We start from the raw sequence: 14913 nt of genomic DNA, 5'->3' as shown, positions 1-14913 counted from the left end.
TTTTTCTGAGAGACAAGAAGTGTGTTTTGTGGTGTAAACAGGAACTCTATAATTTTTATTTTCTGCAGTATTCTAAGTGTAAGCCACATAAGTGTAGGAGTTGAAAATGAGTGTTGCTTCATGGATCTGAAGTAATTTTGCCTGGAGGTAATTTGTGAAGTGCTTTCGTTGAAGCACTTGGATGTTCTGCTGAGGTTCTCCTGCATATGCAGCAGACTACTGTCTGCATCTCATCCACAGGCACCGAGTTCTGCTAGACTTTTCCAGGTCTGAGATCCTCTGCAACTCCCACCCCCAGCTATGTTCATTGTGTTAGGAAGGGAGGAAGGGCTATCTCACTACAGGCATTATACATCAAAAGGCTGGCAAAGAATATTTCACTTTACAGAGGAAGAAGTGTAAGTAGAATGGAGAGCTTGAGAGCAGATTAAATCCCTGGCAATTGTAATGCAGTCTGAAAATAAAAATTACTACTTGTGTTCATGAGCTGCAAAGTGTGACTTAAATATAAATGTTTTAAGAACTGCCTGTTAACCAAGCGGATTGGTTGGATTGCAAGAACTGTATGAAGATTCTGAGATTATGCTGTAGTGGTGTTAAATGAGTAGCTGTGGAGATGTTGCATCCCTGTAGTATTTGCTCTGGGGGTGGTGGATCCCTGCTGAATCTGTAGGATAAAGAAATACCCACTTTGTCTGTTTCTTCATGTGTCCAAATAAGACAATATTCCACATCCTTAACTCTGCCATTTCCTACCTGTCAGCTAACACTGGGTAAAAAAGCAAGCTCCATTGGTTTTAAAGTCCTGGCAAAGTGTTAGTTAGTTCACATTTGTGTAATAACCTGACTCTACACAGTATTTACTGACTGGCACAGTATTCTTTCTCTCATACTACATTTGTTTTGCAGACCAGGCCTTTTGCCATGGAAGCTGAGGAAATGATGGAATGTATCCAGGAATTCCCTGAGCACTATAAAGTTATTTTGGATAGGCTGAATGAACAACGTGAGCAGGACCAGTTTACAGATATCACTCTGATCGTCGATGGTATGTACAGGCCTGAGAACTAGTTGGTATTCAGAGAATTCTGAAAGCTGTGCTGGGATGCTCTTGGATTTTTCATGGTCAGGTGTCAGATGGGGTTGTGAACCAGTTCTTGGTTCGGTACCTGTGTGCAAGTTACTTGCAAAGTTTCATCATAGTGGTTAGTAATTTTGCTTCTGCTTTCCCAAACAAGAGACTAAAATGTTTTCAGATAGAAACCCTCTTCGAAACTGCTGTGGTATATTTAATGTGCTGAGGATTCCCAAAACATTGTTAAAATATTTTTCTATGACTTGAGCTGTCTGACTGCATGCAGAGAACTTGTATAAATACTGTGTTTAAATAAAAAAACCCCATGCCTTGAAATAATATTTACTTCTCACAGCAGCTTCTCTGGTATCTCTCTACTAGTTTAATGTATACTTTAAAAAGGGTAGAAGCACACACTTTTTGTTTGTGTTCTAAGGGCGTAAGAACTGTTTTAAAAAGATGATGAAGATACAAGTGCTTATTATTTCCTTGGAAAAGATAGTATGTGGTAGATCATTTAAGTCTGCTTCATATTCCAAACATGTTTTAGAATGGATGAACACTACAGGGAATATAGGCAGTGTCCATTAGGACAGATTTAGCTAAAGGAATCGCACCTGATCTTTAAAAGGATAGCAGCAACTCACTTGAAGAAAAAGGATCCTACAGAGTCCAGATTAGAAGGAGGTAAGCAAATGAAGAAAAAGAAATATTCTTCAGGGACAGTCACCATTTCACTGATGGTGCTCACCCTGAATGTTTGCTCCTGCTCTGTCATTACCAAATCCATGTGTTGAACTCAGAGCTGGTTTTGTGTGCAGCTGTGTAGTTCTAATCTGTGTTGCTTCCTTTATCCCTGTACCACTGAGCCCCATGAATGTGCATGCCTCCACTGGGGAGAAGAAATACAGATTCTGGAAGACAGAACAGAGCAGAACCACTTTTGTTCTGTGGTGTTTATACTGGTGGTGGTGATAACATTTATCAGTCTGTAGGAGCAACAAACACATGAGACATACAGAGCCCAACACATAGCAAGAAAAGTTTGCACAGAAATTTCCCATAATTCATTTCTTAAATATCTGAAAAGAGTGAGTGAGTGAGTGAGTGAGTGAGTGAGTGAGTGAGTGAGTGAGTGAGTGAGTGAGTGAGTTTCTCCTGCTGGTTGAGTTGCAGAGCTTTAGCGAGGTCAGCAAGGTTCTGTGTGAGAAAGGACAAGCCAGCTGCAGTACTATCTTATGTTACAAGGAGAATCACTCTGTTATGCTGCTGGAATAATGTTTACACTGGCTGGTGTTTTTATCTGCATGTGCACTATGAAGGGAGGAAGGTGTTACTTTAAACCAAACTTTTTGTCACCCTTTGCAGGTCACCATTTTAAAGCTCATAAGGCAGTTCTTGCTGCCTGTAGCCAGTTCTTCCACAAATTCTTCCAAGATTTCACTCAGGAGCCTTTGGTGGAGATTGAAGGTAATCTGACTTGTGCAAATAAAAGCATTCAGAGCTGTGTGCTCAAGCTGGAAATTATTGTAGCATCCTGAGTAGAGGCTAGTGCATAGAATCATAGAATGTTTAGGGTTGGAGTGTAGAATGTAAAGATCATGTAGGCCCAACCTCCCCTTCCATGGGATGGCATGCCTCCCACTAGACCAGGTTGGTCAAGGCTGCATCCAGTCTAGCTTTGAACACTTGAACATGCTTGGTTATTGAAAGTTAACTTTCTACATCTTAGTTCTTGAGTTGTTCTGAGACAGTTACTATCACTGGAAAGAAAACCCCCTGAAGAAAAATCAAAATGAAAACAGTATTAAATATATTGGAAGGGAAAATGTGAGATTATGTGGTGCTTTTTCTCCCTTCTTTCCCCTTATACATGTCCAGTGAAGGTCAGGCAGACCCTTTATATGTTGTTAGGATTAGTAGTACTACACAAAAGCTTTCCCAGAAAAAAGCCATTCTGGTCAGCTGAAAAAGGCTGTCAGCGATGGCCAATGGCAAATGCCTTGGCTGGGATGCAAAAGCAGGGCAAACATGGGGTAATATTTATGTGATAGGCAGGGAGGAAATTGAATTCCTGGAGCAGCATTTCAGCCTCCAGGAATAGTATTTTTGTTTAAATTTATATATTATTGAAACAGCTTTTTGTCCATCTTATCATTCCTTTTATCTTTGTCATGGCAAAACTCCACAGTTGTTCCAGACTATGTTTCTCTAGTAGGTTTTTTTATTCCAACATGGGTGAGGTTGGAACTAGATGATTATAAAGGTCTCTTCCAACCCAAACCATTCAGTGGAGCCATTTAAGGGTGTGATGTTTATGAAACTGGTGACTATGGTGCTGTTATCAAAATGGTGTGCAGGCAAGTGTGTAAGATTCATTGGGAAGATGAGGCTGCAGAATTGTCGAAGGTAACTTTTTTTTCTTGCCTGTACACAGGTGTAAGTAACATGGCATTTCGTCACCTAATTGAGTTCACCTATACAGCAAAGCTAATGGTACAAGGTGAGGAAGAAGCAAATGATGTTTGGAAAGCTGCAGAGTATCTACAGATGCTAGAAGCAATCAAAGCACTTGAAATCAGGTAAGCACATAAGCCTCTTTTTCTTTCCAGCACTGAAGGAGAGAGTCTCAATAAGGCTTGTGCAAGAGCTGGCTGCCAGTATTTTGCAGGGCTGTTCCTTATACTGGAACCTCCTTAAGTTGTGTAGAACCATATATTCTACTGTAACATACATTTCAGCATTACACAGGGTAAAACAAGAATGTCACATTCACTGGGCTAGAACTCAATGACAAGTGATACGGCTTCTAAATGTTGCTGATATGGTAGGGCTGTGACTCTGTGGTTATAGTTGGTTTCTGTGCTGTCTGTTGGCCCACACCTGATTGACAGCTGGCTGTGCAGTGACAATGTGTCTCTGGTAATCAGACTACATTAACAAGTCTTTGCTTGTTTTATTTCATGGTGCTTGTTTTGTTTCGTGGTGTTTTGATTTTGTGTAGCTTTCTGCTCTTTCTGAGAGAATAAACTGTGATCTTAAAACCTCTTGCTGCAAAATTAACCTCTCGAACTTCTTGAACGAATGTAACTGTTAAAGTCAGTTATATCTGGGTTATATCTGGGTTCAATACTCAATCAAGTGTTGCTGCAGCACCTCTTATCCAGTACCAGGAACTGTAATCCATTGCCAAAATCTAACTTGAAAAAAGTGGGTGCCAGTCCCATCATGCTGTTTTTCATCCTCTTTCTTCCATTTCACTTCCATAAAGTACTCTCATGTTCTCATTCCTTCTGCATGCTACTCTAGTTGCTTTTGGTACATGATCCAGGAGCTCCTTGCAATGTGCCTGTGATCTGGTAGACATCAGAAATCCAGGCTATATGGAACTGGGTTTAGCTACTCTGTTTTCCTGTATGTGAACAGACTAAGGTGCCATTTATAAGCTGTGGCCTGCATTACATCATTAGTTACACATCTGACAATATTACTTAGAGATACTGGGCAAAGTCTTGTCTCTTGTTACTAGAAAGCCTGGAAGTGATAGGGAGTGCATTACGTGAAAGGATTCATCATGGTGCAGAGGAAGGTTAAAAGCACAGCTTACTTCAGTCAGTCAATTTGATGGGAAGATAGCCACTTATTTTTGAAACTGACAATCAGTAGTAAAACCTCCAGCACAGTAGTGCTGTGGATGACTTGAAAGCATTGACCCACTCAGCTGTGTTTGAGATACCATGCCATCCCTGACATTTTGGAGGAATGGGATTGTGTGTGCATTATGCAGAGAGAACAGCACAGAACTGAGGATTGTGTTTAAGCCCAGAAAATTAAACTAGAATGCTCCTTTCACATCCTTTTTTTTAATGTCAGCTATTAGTATTGTGCCTTCCTGAATTATGGGATATGTTAACCCTTGTGTTTATAAGCATCATGTTAAGTCACAGCTAAAGTGTTTTCTGACAAGCTCTAAGTACTGCTTGCAGTTGCACACAATCCAGTGGTGAATGGCATAGGAGGGACTTAAACCTTATTTCTGAGTAGGCAGGCCAAAGAATTAATTATTTTAGAGGAGTTTTCTTTCCAAGTAGAGAATTTCACAAATTTCTAGATAAGTCAGTAGGTTAACTGGCCTTTCTTGCTAGATGCTCTGTATCATTGAAGCAGAGCTATTTACTTTAAATACTTTAAAATATTTTATCAGCTTTAACAATGTTATTTTACTGCACCAAGGAGTGTAGATTAAGGACAAGTTAGCTCCTGATGTGCACCCAGATAATGTGGTCATCATTCAACTTCAAGAAACACCTAGGGGAGTGTTGGATGCAGAACCTAGATTACTAGACAGGAATTATTATGTCATTGTTAATTGATCTTAACCATGTTTATGCAAATGTTTTTCAGGAACAAAGAAAATTCATCACCCTTAGAATCAAATCAAAGACAAGGTAAAAATAAAGCAAAAAAGAGGAAGATTGCTGAAACATCTAATGTTATCACAGAAGCACTGCCATCTGCAGAATCAGAGCCTGTTGAAATTGAGGTTGAGATTGCTGAAGGGACGATGAAAGTGGAGGATGACAGCATTGAAACCCTTGAAGAAGTAGCTTCTGCAGAGCAATCCATAAAGTACATACAGGCAACAGGTACATCAGATGAATCTGCTTTGGCTCTTTTGGCAGATATCACCAGCAAGTATCGTCAGGGAGAGAGAAAATGCCAGATGCAAGAAGAAGGTGATAGTGCAACTGACCCCTCATGCAAACAGGTAGAAGGTATTGAAATTGTGGAACTTCAGCTGTCACACATGAACAATTTATTCCACTGTGAGAAATGTAACCGTTCATTTAAATTGTTTTACCATTTTAAGGAACACATGAAAACACACTCTACTGAGAATTATAAATGTGACATATGCAATAAAAGATACCTGCGAGAGAGTGCTTTGAAACAGCACCTCACCTGTTACCACTTTGATGAAGGTGGTGCCAGCAAGAAGCAAAGACCTGGCAAGAAAATACATGTATGCCAGTACTGTGACAAGCAGTTTGACCATTTTGGGCATTTTAAAGAGCACCTTCGGAAGCACACAGGTAAGAACACTGCTACAGTCCTGTGCTTGTGGCCTTCATTCTAGTACTTTGGGCTTTTGCATGTTTTGGGGAAATAGATAATATGCTGAAGAAAATCAATGAGTGCTAGAAATACTTGGCTTCTAGTTATAACTAAAATGGTGGTATGTCTTTTTGTTTGTTCATGTTTTTTTTGTTTTCCATTGATGTTGGAAACTTGGGGGATTGAGTCGATTAAAAACAGGCACCTAAAACCAGAAAGTAGTAAAGAAGCTTCTCTATCAAGTCTATTAAATCTTAGAGATTTTTTTTTTCAAAATACTCCCTTAAGTCATGTTCCCTCTTCAGAAACACCAAACTGAGGAACTACTTTTATTTTCAAAATTTTCTAGTAAATATTTGTGTTGAAATATTATTTAAATCACAATCTTCTTTGTGGAATACAGTCTAGAGAGTTTCTTTATCTAACAGAACTTCTGAGCAAATGCCTATTAGACATAAAATACCCTCAAAGAATTATGTCTTGTACCATCATGTTTGGAAAGTTTCACATTTGCTCTTATCTCATCTATGATTTGAATTTTCTTGGTTAATTATGCAAAACTACTAAAACTGGCAAAACATTCCTAGTCGTAATAGTACACTTTTTTTACTGTAAAATCTGCCTCTTTGAAATCTGGGTAGCAAAAATCTTTTGAGTACAAAGTGACTTGTGGTCCTCCCTTCTTTTTAGTATAGGAGGTTACATCTTGATCTCACTGAGAAGTCAGCTGACTGAACAGACACTGAAAATGACACAGATAACTGAATGTAAAATATATGTCATCTTGATCTTCCAGATCTTTTTGTTTAATATGCCAGTCATGATTCATAAGTAAAAGTTTAGTGGAGGGTAGCAGCTCTATTTCTTTTGCAGCTTGTTATTGTTAAAGTCTTTTCATTAGCATGTCTTAATTGAATTAGAATGTATCTGTGTATGGGACTGCTGAGTATTACTATGGGACAGTGTCCGGTCTATTCCCAATAGTCTCTTAAAAGTTCCTTCTATAAACAAGCTTTGGGAAGTTCTATCCCCTGTAAAGGAGGGAGTGTTTCTCCATTATAAGCAATTCAAACAGGTGCTAGTTAGCAAAAATCTATTCAGAAAAAAATTGTGGCAGAGTAATCCAAACTATGTAATATGTTGGTTGCTCTTGCAAATAAAGTATTTTTGATTCAAAGCAAGTTAGCATATCACAAGAGGTACAGAATACTTACTAAATATATATTGATCTAATAAGTATAACATATGGAATCTAATTACTTAGAGTTTAGCATTTTCAAAAGCCTTAAGCTTAAAATCAGAACAGATATCAGCATTTAATTGTGGTCTCCTGAGGAGAATGAAAAAGCTCCCATTCTGTTACAGGCTTTCTAAATTCTGAGTTCTGTATGGCACTGGTTGAATGCTAAAATGAACTTGAAAGGCCTGTGAGAAAATGTCGTAAAATATTTTATCCTGTTGTTGTTCAATTACTATACCGGCAATTACATTGAAATAGCAGTGGGGCAGTAATAGGATGATAAAATGGCTTGGGTTGGAAGGGACCTTACACATCACTTAGTTCGACCCTCTGGGGCCATGGGCAGGGAACCTTCCACTAGACCAGGTTGCTGCGAGCCACATCCAGCCTGGCCCTGAACATTTGTCATAGAGAGGATAACCACAGCTTCTCTGGGAAACTTGTTCCTGTGCATCACCACCCTCTGGGAAAATAATTTCTTCCCACTGTCTAACCTAAACCTACTCTGTTTTGGCTTAAGGCTGTTCCACCTTTGTCATTATCACTACATTCTCTTGAAAGTCCCTTTCCAGCCCTCCTCTAGACTGCATTCTTAGACCTCCTTGAAGCCTTTTCTTCGTCAGGCTGAACACCCCAAGGCTTTCGGCCTGTCTTCACAGCAGAGCTACCAGGAAGGTCTGCTCCATGATTTTTAGGGCATGGATGTGAGACTGACTGGCCTGTAGTTTCCCAGCTCTTCCTTATGTCGCTGTTTTGAAAGGGCTGTGCTTCTGCTTTTCCAGTCATCTTGAACTTCACCAGACTCCCACACCTCAAATTTTATGGATAGTTGATTAACAACTTCCTTCACTAGTTCTCTCAAGACCAGCAGATGCATCTCATCAGATCCCATGGACCTCCTTTTTGTGTTTGAGTTCGTCCAAAAGCTCTTTGGTCATCCATGCATGCTCTGTAGAATCATAGAATTACAGAATGGTTTGCATTGGTAGGAACCTTGATCATCTACTTCCAAACCCACCAACTAACCCATGATTTTTGGCCTGCAACACTGAAGGCAGTTTAGCATCCTCTGCCTTTCCTGTACTACACTCACCACATATGTAGCATTTTGTAACCATTGAGGTTCCCGCCATTTAACATCTTTTTGTAGCTTTCAGGTGTATAAGTGACACTTCAGCTACTTGTGAATTTCTTTTGAAAAGCTAATTAGGAACTTGTAAATATTTCTGAAGATTGTTTTTCCACTGCAATATCCAATAAGTATTGCATGCCTGAAAATGCAGGCTTTTAAACTAGCTAGGATTGATCCTCGTGGTATTCCCTGAAATGGCTCAGCCTCTTTTGGAGTTGATTATCCGTTTGTTTCAGTAGTGGTGTTGGTGGCAGTACCTATACAGGTTATTACAGCCTTTCAGAGGAAACACTCTCTTCCAGGTTTTCTGGTAATTTAATTGGCTTGAATGTCATTGTGTTTGTGCAGGGTGCAACACCCTTTGTTCATTACCACTTGATGACAGCATAGTACCCTGGATGATAAAAAGACCTACTTTCAGCTTCCCCTGCTGTTGTCCTTAGCTGGCTTCTATGTTTGATACCGTGGTTGAAATGGAGTGGCTGAACTGAGAGGAATTTTCATCTTGCTTGTGCCCATTTATGTCTCTTTGTGCTTTCTCTTCTGTGTATTTTGGGGTAAAGTTGGATGCAGGGTTTTTTTGTTTTAATATTGATGCACTGTTATTTCACAATCATTCTGTGCCAGCTTTGTTTTCTGGAGCTCAGTTTCAAGCATAAGCTGTTATTACTGAAAATAAAAGGTTGTACTATTTAAATTCTTCCTTCTTTAATATGTCACTTTGTATATTGACTTATGTTGATTCTTTAACTGTAACTATTATAAGATGAAAAGTGTGAAATAGCTGCTATTTTTTTAAATACTTTGCCAGAATAGTAATCTAATTTCCACAAATACCTTAAAAGCTACTGATAATTGTTACATTGGTTTTCTTCTAAATGAGACTTATGACTCTACATCAGGTTTTTTGCCCTTTTATATTGAATTTTCATCTCTTTTTCTGCAGAATAATCTCATTGGCCACATCTTTACAGTGCATTTATCAACCTAGACAAGAGAGAAAGAGAGGAAGAAGAGAGACCTGAAAGAAGACTGGGTAGTTTTATACACTTACAAATCCTTGTATCTGTCTCAACAGGTGAAAAACCCTTTGAATGTCCAAACTGCCATGAACGTTTTGCTCGGAATAGCACACTGAAATGTCACCTGACAGCCTGTCAGTCTGGAGCTGGTGCTAAAAAGGGAAGAAAGAAGCTGTATGAATGTCAGGTGGGTAATGGAAATAGGTTAGGTACCTCCTTCCTTCAAGGAGTATGGGAGGACTGAACAGGAGAGGCAATGAGAGTGGCTTATGTTTCTAAGAGCTACTTCAGTAAAATAATATTGAATCACAGAATATTCTGGTTTGGAAGGGCCCCGCAAGGATTGAGTCCAACTTCCAGCCTTGCACAGGACACCTCGAGTCACACCCTGTGCATGAGAGCATTTTCCAAACGCTTCTTGAGCTCTGTCAGGCTGGTGCTGTCACCACTGCCCTGGGGAGCCTGTTCCAGTGCCCAAACACCCTCTGGGTGAAGAACCTTTTTTGATATCCAGCCTGACCTTCCCTGGAACAACTGCAGGCCATTCCCTCAGGTCCTGTCACTGGTCACCACAGAGAAGAGATCAGTGCCTGTCCCCCCTCTTCTAACAAGGAAGTTGTAGACAGTAGTGAGGTCTTTGGATCACATTCAACTACAGTATGCAGATAAATCCTCACATCTAAGTATCTCCATTTAAAATTTGGAATTACTAGTGTGGAGCCTCATAATACTTAAAATCGTAGAGATTCTTCTGGGTAGGCTGAATTTTACATTTGCTTATTTTTCAAGATTCTTGATACACTGACCTAGGCCTTTCCCACTTCTAAGCATGCTTCACAAAAAGTAAAGCCCAAAGTCCAAAATACAAATTATTATTTAATTGCTTGTTCTGTTATTCTCTGTTTGATACCAAACATACTGATTTTGTCTGGAAACGAATTCAAATTTATTATGGCAGTCTGTAGTATTTTTTAAGCAAAATAAATGCTGTGGAGATTGCTAGGGTACTTGGTCACTATATGTAACTGACATTTGAAAAACTGTTGAGATAAATCTTCACTTTTAAAGAGCTGATTCAAGTCATAACTCATTTTGTAAACGTCCTCATCCTCTCACAGATCTTGTGAATGTGGATTTGTGTCCCTTCAGCCTGCAGAAACTGCAGCAATTCTTAGATGAATTTTTAATTTTTCTCTTTATAACTAAATTTGAACAAATCTTTATTCACTGAACAAAGACGAGAAAAAGTTGTGCTTTCTTGATGAGTCCTTTTGTGCTCTTCAGCTGTATGCCTTGAAAACTGAATTAGATTCTGTGTGGCAAGAGCAGTAATTGTGTGCCTGGGCATTGCTAGTCATTACCCTTATGTATGACTAAGTAATTTTGAGTGCTTATCTATAATATTAGTATTTTAAAAACTGCATGTGCAAACTGTTTCTGAAATGTGAGCCTGGGAGAAAAAAATGTGTGGCAATAGTATTACAACCCCTTTTAGCCGACTTCAGCAGCAAAATGGAGATGTTTGTCTTGACTACACAGACCTGCTCTTGAGTTAATCCTGTTAGATACTCCCTCTATCACTTTTCTGTGCAGTTACTGAAAATTGTGAAGAGATAGAACATCCTGTTCCAAAACTGTTTGTCACCAGTGAAGGGGTGTTGATATGTGTGTTCTTGTTGCTTTCTACAGCGAAACACATTTCAATGGACAAAGACTCCTGAGCCTGTGGGTTTTTTACTCCAAGCTTGACTCTACCCCACTCTTCTGTCTCCTCTACCCTGCATCTCATTTATTTCTGCAGTCTGTGTGTGTTGTTTTCCAGCTATTTACCTCCAGTACCAGCTGAAGGGAAGGGAGCTCATGTGCTTTGTGAAAACAGTATGTCTGATGTTGAGGCAGTACTTTTGGCTGGAAGAGCATGAGAGGGATGGAGTTTGAAAAGTTTTATCTGCTGAAATCATTCAAGTGGATTTTTTTGAATCACAGAATGGGAGAGTTCAGCCTAGCCTGTTAAACCTCACGATGTCATAAGCAAGTGAAAGCTCATAAGGAGAAGTTGTTCAGTAGTACTGCATCTAGAATGTCAGTAAAACAACAGTCTGCATTACACTTTCAGTGCACCCTATTAATGCATAAATATTTTTACACCCAAAACTCTAGTGCCAGATATGTATTGATTGGGGTATGATACTTAAATGACTATCAGATAAAAAAACTTTCAAATGCTCTACAGACTTGTGAATTTTGTAGGTATCTTATGCATACACAACTAAAAACAGATCACCATTCTTAAAAAAAGAGTAAATAAGTATCAAGTCTTCTATTCATTTGAAGCTTTCTTCTCAGCTTTTACCTCTAAAATGTATGTTTTTTGAATCCAAGTAGCAAGAAGCTATACAATGTGACATCATGATCTCATATAGGCACTGTATTTTGTCACATTCCTGTTGGCACTGTTTAACACGCTGTATCTTTCATTTCAGGTTTGTAACAGCGTATTTAACAGCTGGGATCAGTTCAAAGACCACTTGGTAATACACACTGGTGACAAACCCAACCACTGTACCTTATGTGATCTGTGGTTTATGCAAGGCAGTGAGCTGAGAAGGCATCTCAAAGAAATGCACAATATTTCAGAACTATTAGTGACAGAAGAGGTTCTTCCAGTGGAAGCTATGGAAGCTGAACCAGTAACATCAATGACTATAATAGAACAAGTTGAGCAAGTGCATGTCCTACCAGTAATTCAGGTACAAGTGGATCCTGCACAGGTAACTGTGGAACAGATGCACCAGGATCTCATACAGGACAATCAAGTGAAAGGCACACAGATGGAGGAACTGCAAGAACAGGTGCAGATTAGTTACTTGGAAGTTGAACACATTCAGACTGAGCAAGGTGCTGAAGTTCATGTGGAGCAGTTACATGTTGAGCATGTAAATCAAATACAGATGGAAGAAGTACAGGCAGAACTTATAGATGGAACAGACCTTGAACAAGTAGAATATCAAAGTGTTGATCAAGGAGAAGCAGAAGAAAAGGATCATAATCAAGTAGTTGATGCAGATAAGGAACATCATGAGCAAGCTGAAGACTTAAAAACACAACAATTAGTGGATACACAAAATGCAAAAGTGAATGAGTAGGACACATAATGACACTGCAGTTTTAAGAATGAAATACCAAATTATTTTTGTTAACTTTTACATTGGTTTTTGAACCGTTACTGGTCACCTTTCCAATATGCTGTCCATAGGGAGCTGGACAAGTGGACCAAAATTAGCTTTCTTCATGTACAATTAAACTTCTCTCATATGTGAAAAATACTTCTCCATTCATGTAGTGCCATGAAACAGAAACTACCAGAAGACATGGACAACTTTGTGAGATTTTTAGCAATGAACAGCTTGTATCATTGTATCATCACACCATTCCTGGGCTTATGTAAAAATAATTTCACCTCTTTTGCTCTTGCAGTAGAGGCAAAGTCTTGTATAAATTTGCAGGATGTCTGTGGCAGGAGAGTAAGTAAAATCTGAGGGGTTCTGCTGTAAGTGGCAATTACGTACCTGTGAATTTTTGGATGTTAACTTTCAGGCTGGGCTAAAAGCACTGTTGCTGGAGGTCTCTGAGCACAAAAGTCCTGTGCCTTTTCAACACTGAGTGGTTAAATTTCCACAAAGTTTCTAGAGTTTTTGAGAACTTAGTTCTGTGAAAGGCAGTGTAGGTAATGTTATAGTGCTTTATATTTTTGCTTGAAATTGCTGGTTACTGATTTTCTTTTGCATTAAATTTAGAGGCGGGGGGCTGAGGGAGGGAACAGACTTCACTTAGAGGCAGCAGGACATGCTAAATGGGACACTTAAAAATAGGAAGAGCTTGGTGTAGTCTGTGATAAACATGATTTGGAAGAAAGCTACAAGCAGGCTCTTCTTTTATAAATAATCATTTTTGAAAATGAATTTGTTTAAACATAAACAGAGACTTGTCTATATGGTATCAGGTTCTTGGTTTTTTTTTAAATTAAATTCTGACACTTGACAAAAAGATGTGCTAAACATAAAAGTAAAAGCCATAGGTATGAGTGCTAAACTGTGGATTGAAAAGTAGAAGTGTAAATAGTTTAATCAATATTAGAAAATAAAACAATACCAACCATTAAATGTTGCATTTTTTGTTTCATCCAATATGTTAGAAACAACTGAATGACTGGCAATTAAGTGCCAAGTTCCAGTGTTAAGGATCAATCCCATTTTTAATATGATTAATAGCTTTTTATTGTAAAGTTAGAATCTTTTAGAAAATGCTTGTTTGGTCAAGGATGTTAAGAATGTCTTAATTACTGCTGGAGGTTAGAGGTGCTCCAAACTCCTGAAGAAACTTTTTTTTCAAAGCCTTAAATTAAGGGAAGAATTTTTGCAAGGACGGTCCCTACTGCTCTTGGTAATACTATAGATCTTAGTTAAAATCAGGCTTTTTATTCCATCTTCAAATGCTGCACTGTTTCCTGGTATTTGTGCTTTTATTTAGTTTCATTCAATATTATTGTGTTTCATCATAGCCTTTGAGAAACTGTTGCAAAAAAACATGGATTGCAATTAAAATTTCAAACTATTTGATTAATGTAACTTGCATTTTTTTTAAATTGTTTTGTGTTTTCTGAGATGCAAGTAATCTATGATGAGATTCTGTGTAGGGGAAAGGGTGTGGCCCAACGTTGATCATGAGAGTAAATTTTAGCTATTATACCTGGCTTCTGATAAGCAGGATGTCTTCTGATAACATGGAGGGGACTGGCCTGTTTGGTTAGGTGTCGAGCTCTATACCTTTTAGGTATAAATGCATATAGACAAAGTCTGTCTCGGTGGAATTAAAGGAACAATCTGACTATGCATCTGACCAACAAAACTAACTTTTGTGTAGTTTTTCAGTCGAGTGTAAATTGAACAATTCCATGCTACTGTCAGCAAGGCCGTGGTTGGTAAGCACAGCTGGGCTGTTTCTTGGTTCTGTTTGCTGTCCCCTTTCCAGCACAGTTCAGGGAATTTGCAGGAGAGGAGCGGTGCTCCGCGGTCGTGCCCAGGGCAGTCTGTCCCTGCTGCCCGTGAGGCGGCCGGGAGCCCGGTGTCCCCTCCTCACCTGACGCCAGCAGGGGCTTTATTTACAGACAGGAACAGGGACACGGAGGAAAGCTCTCCTCTGGAAATAACTGCTACAGACGGCCGTTCGTCCTCCCCTGTAACATCCTTCCCAAGTGACTGAACCCCGGATTCCTGCCACAGCCGTCCTTCGTGCCCGTTCCCAACCAGCGGAGCCGGCAGGATCAGAG

The 14913-nt window shown here is 39.3% G+C and overlaps 1 protein-coding gene across 2 annotated transcripts; it reads left to right on the top strand.

The window, feature by feature from the left end:
* The first annotated feature begins 910 nt into the window (after positions 1–910).
* ZNF131 (zinc finger protein 131) lies at positions 911–13747 on the top strand. 2 transcript variants are annotated; one of them, XM_005422006.3, is made up of 7 exons: positions 911–1048; positions 2444–2545; positions 3513–3657; positions 5480–5843; positions 5946–6168; positions 9641–9771; positions 12068–13747. In XM_005422006.3, exons 1-7 carry the CDS (start codon positions 925–927, stop codon positions 12728–12730), a joined length of 1752 nt encoding a protein of 583 aa, XP_005422063.1. In that variant the 5' UTR covers positions 911–924; the 3' UTR covers positions 12731–13747. The 2 variants fall into 2 exon arrangements, with proteins under 2 accessions (XP_005422063.1, XP_005422062.1); XM_005422005.2 differs by having other exon boundaries at positions 5480–6168.
* The last annotated feature ends 1166 nt before the right edge of the window (positions 13748–14913 follow it).

Source organism: Geospiza fortis, unplaced genomic scaffold (genome assembly GCF_000277835.1).
Source record: "Geospiza fortis unplaced genomic scaffold, GeoFor_1.0 scaffold443, whole genome shotgun sequence".
NCBI classification, from domain to species: domain Eukaryota; kingdom Metazoa; phylum Chordata; class Aves; order Passeriformes; family Thraupidae; genus Geospiza; species Geospiza fortis.
This window is presented reverse-complemented; position numbering and strand designations above follow the sequence as displayed.

Coding starts and splice junctions, on each gene's coding strand:
- ZNF131 (XM_005422005.2), top strand. CDS start 925: ATGGAAGCTGAGGAAATGATGGAATGTATCCAGGAATTCCCTGAGCAC. Junction 3,658..5,479: donor ATCAAAGCACTTGAAATCAG/GTAAGCACATAA, acceptor AATGTTTTTCAG/GAACAAAGAAAATTCATCAC. Junction 9,772..12,067: donor AGAAGCTGTATGAATGTCAG/GTGGGTAATGGA, acceptor CTTTCATTTCAG/GTTTGTAACAGCGTATTTAA.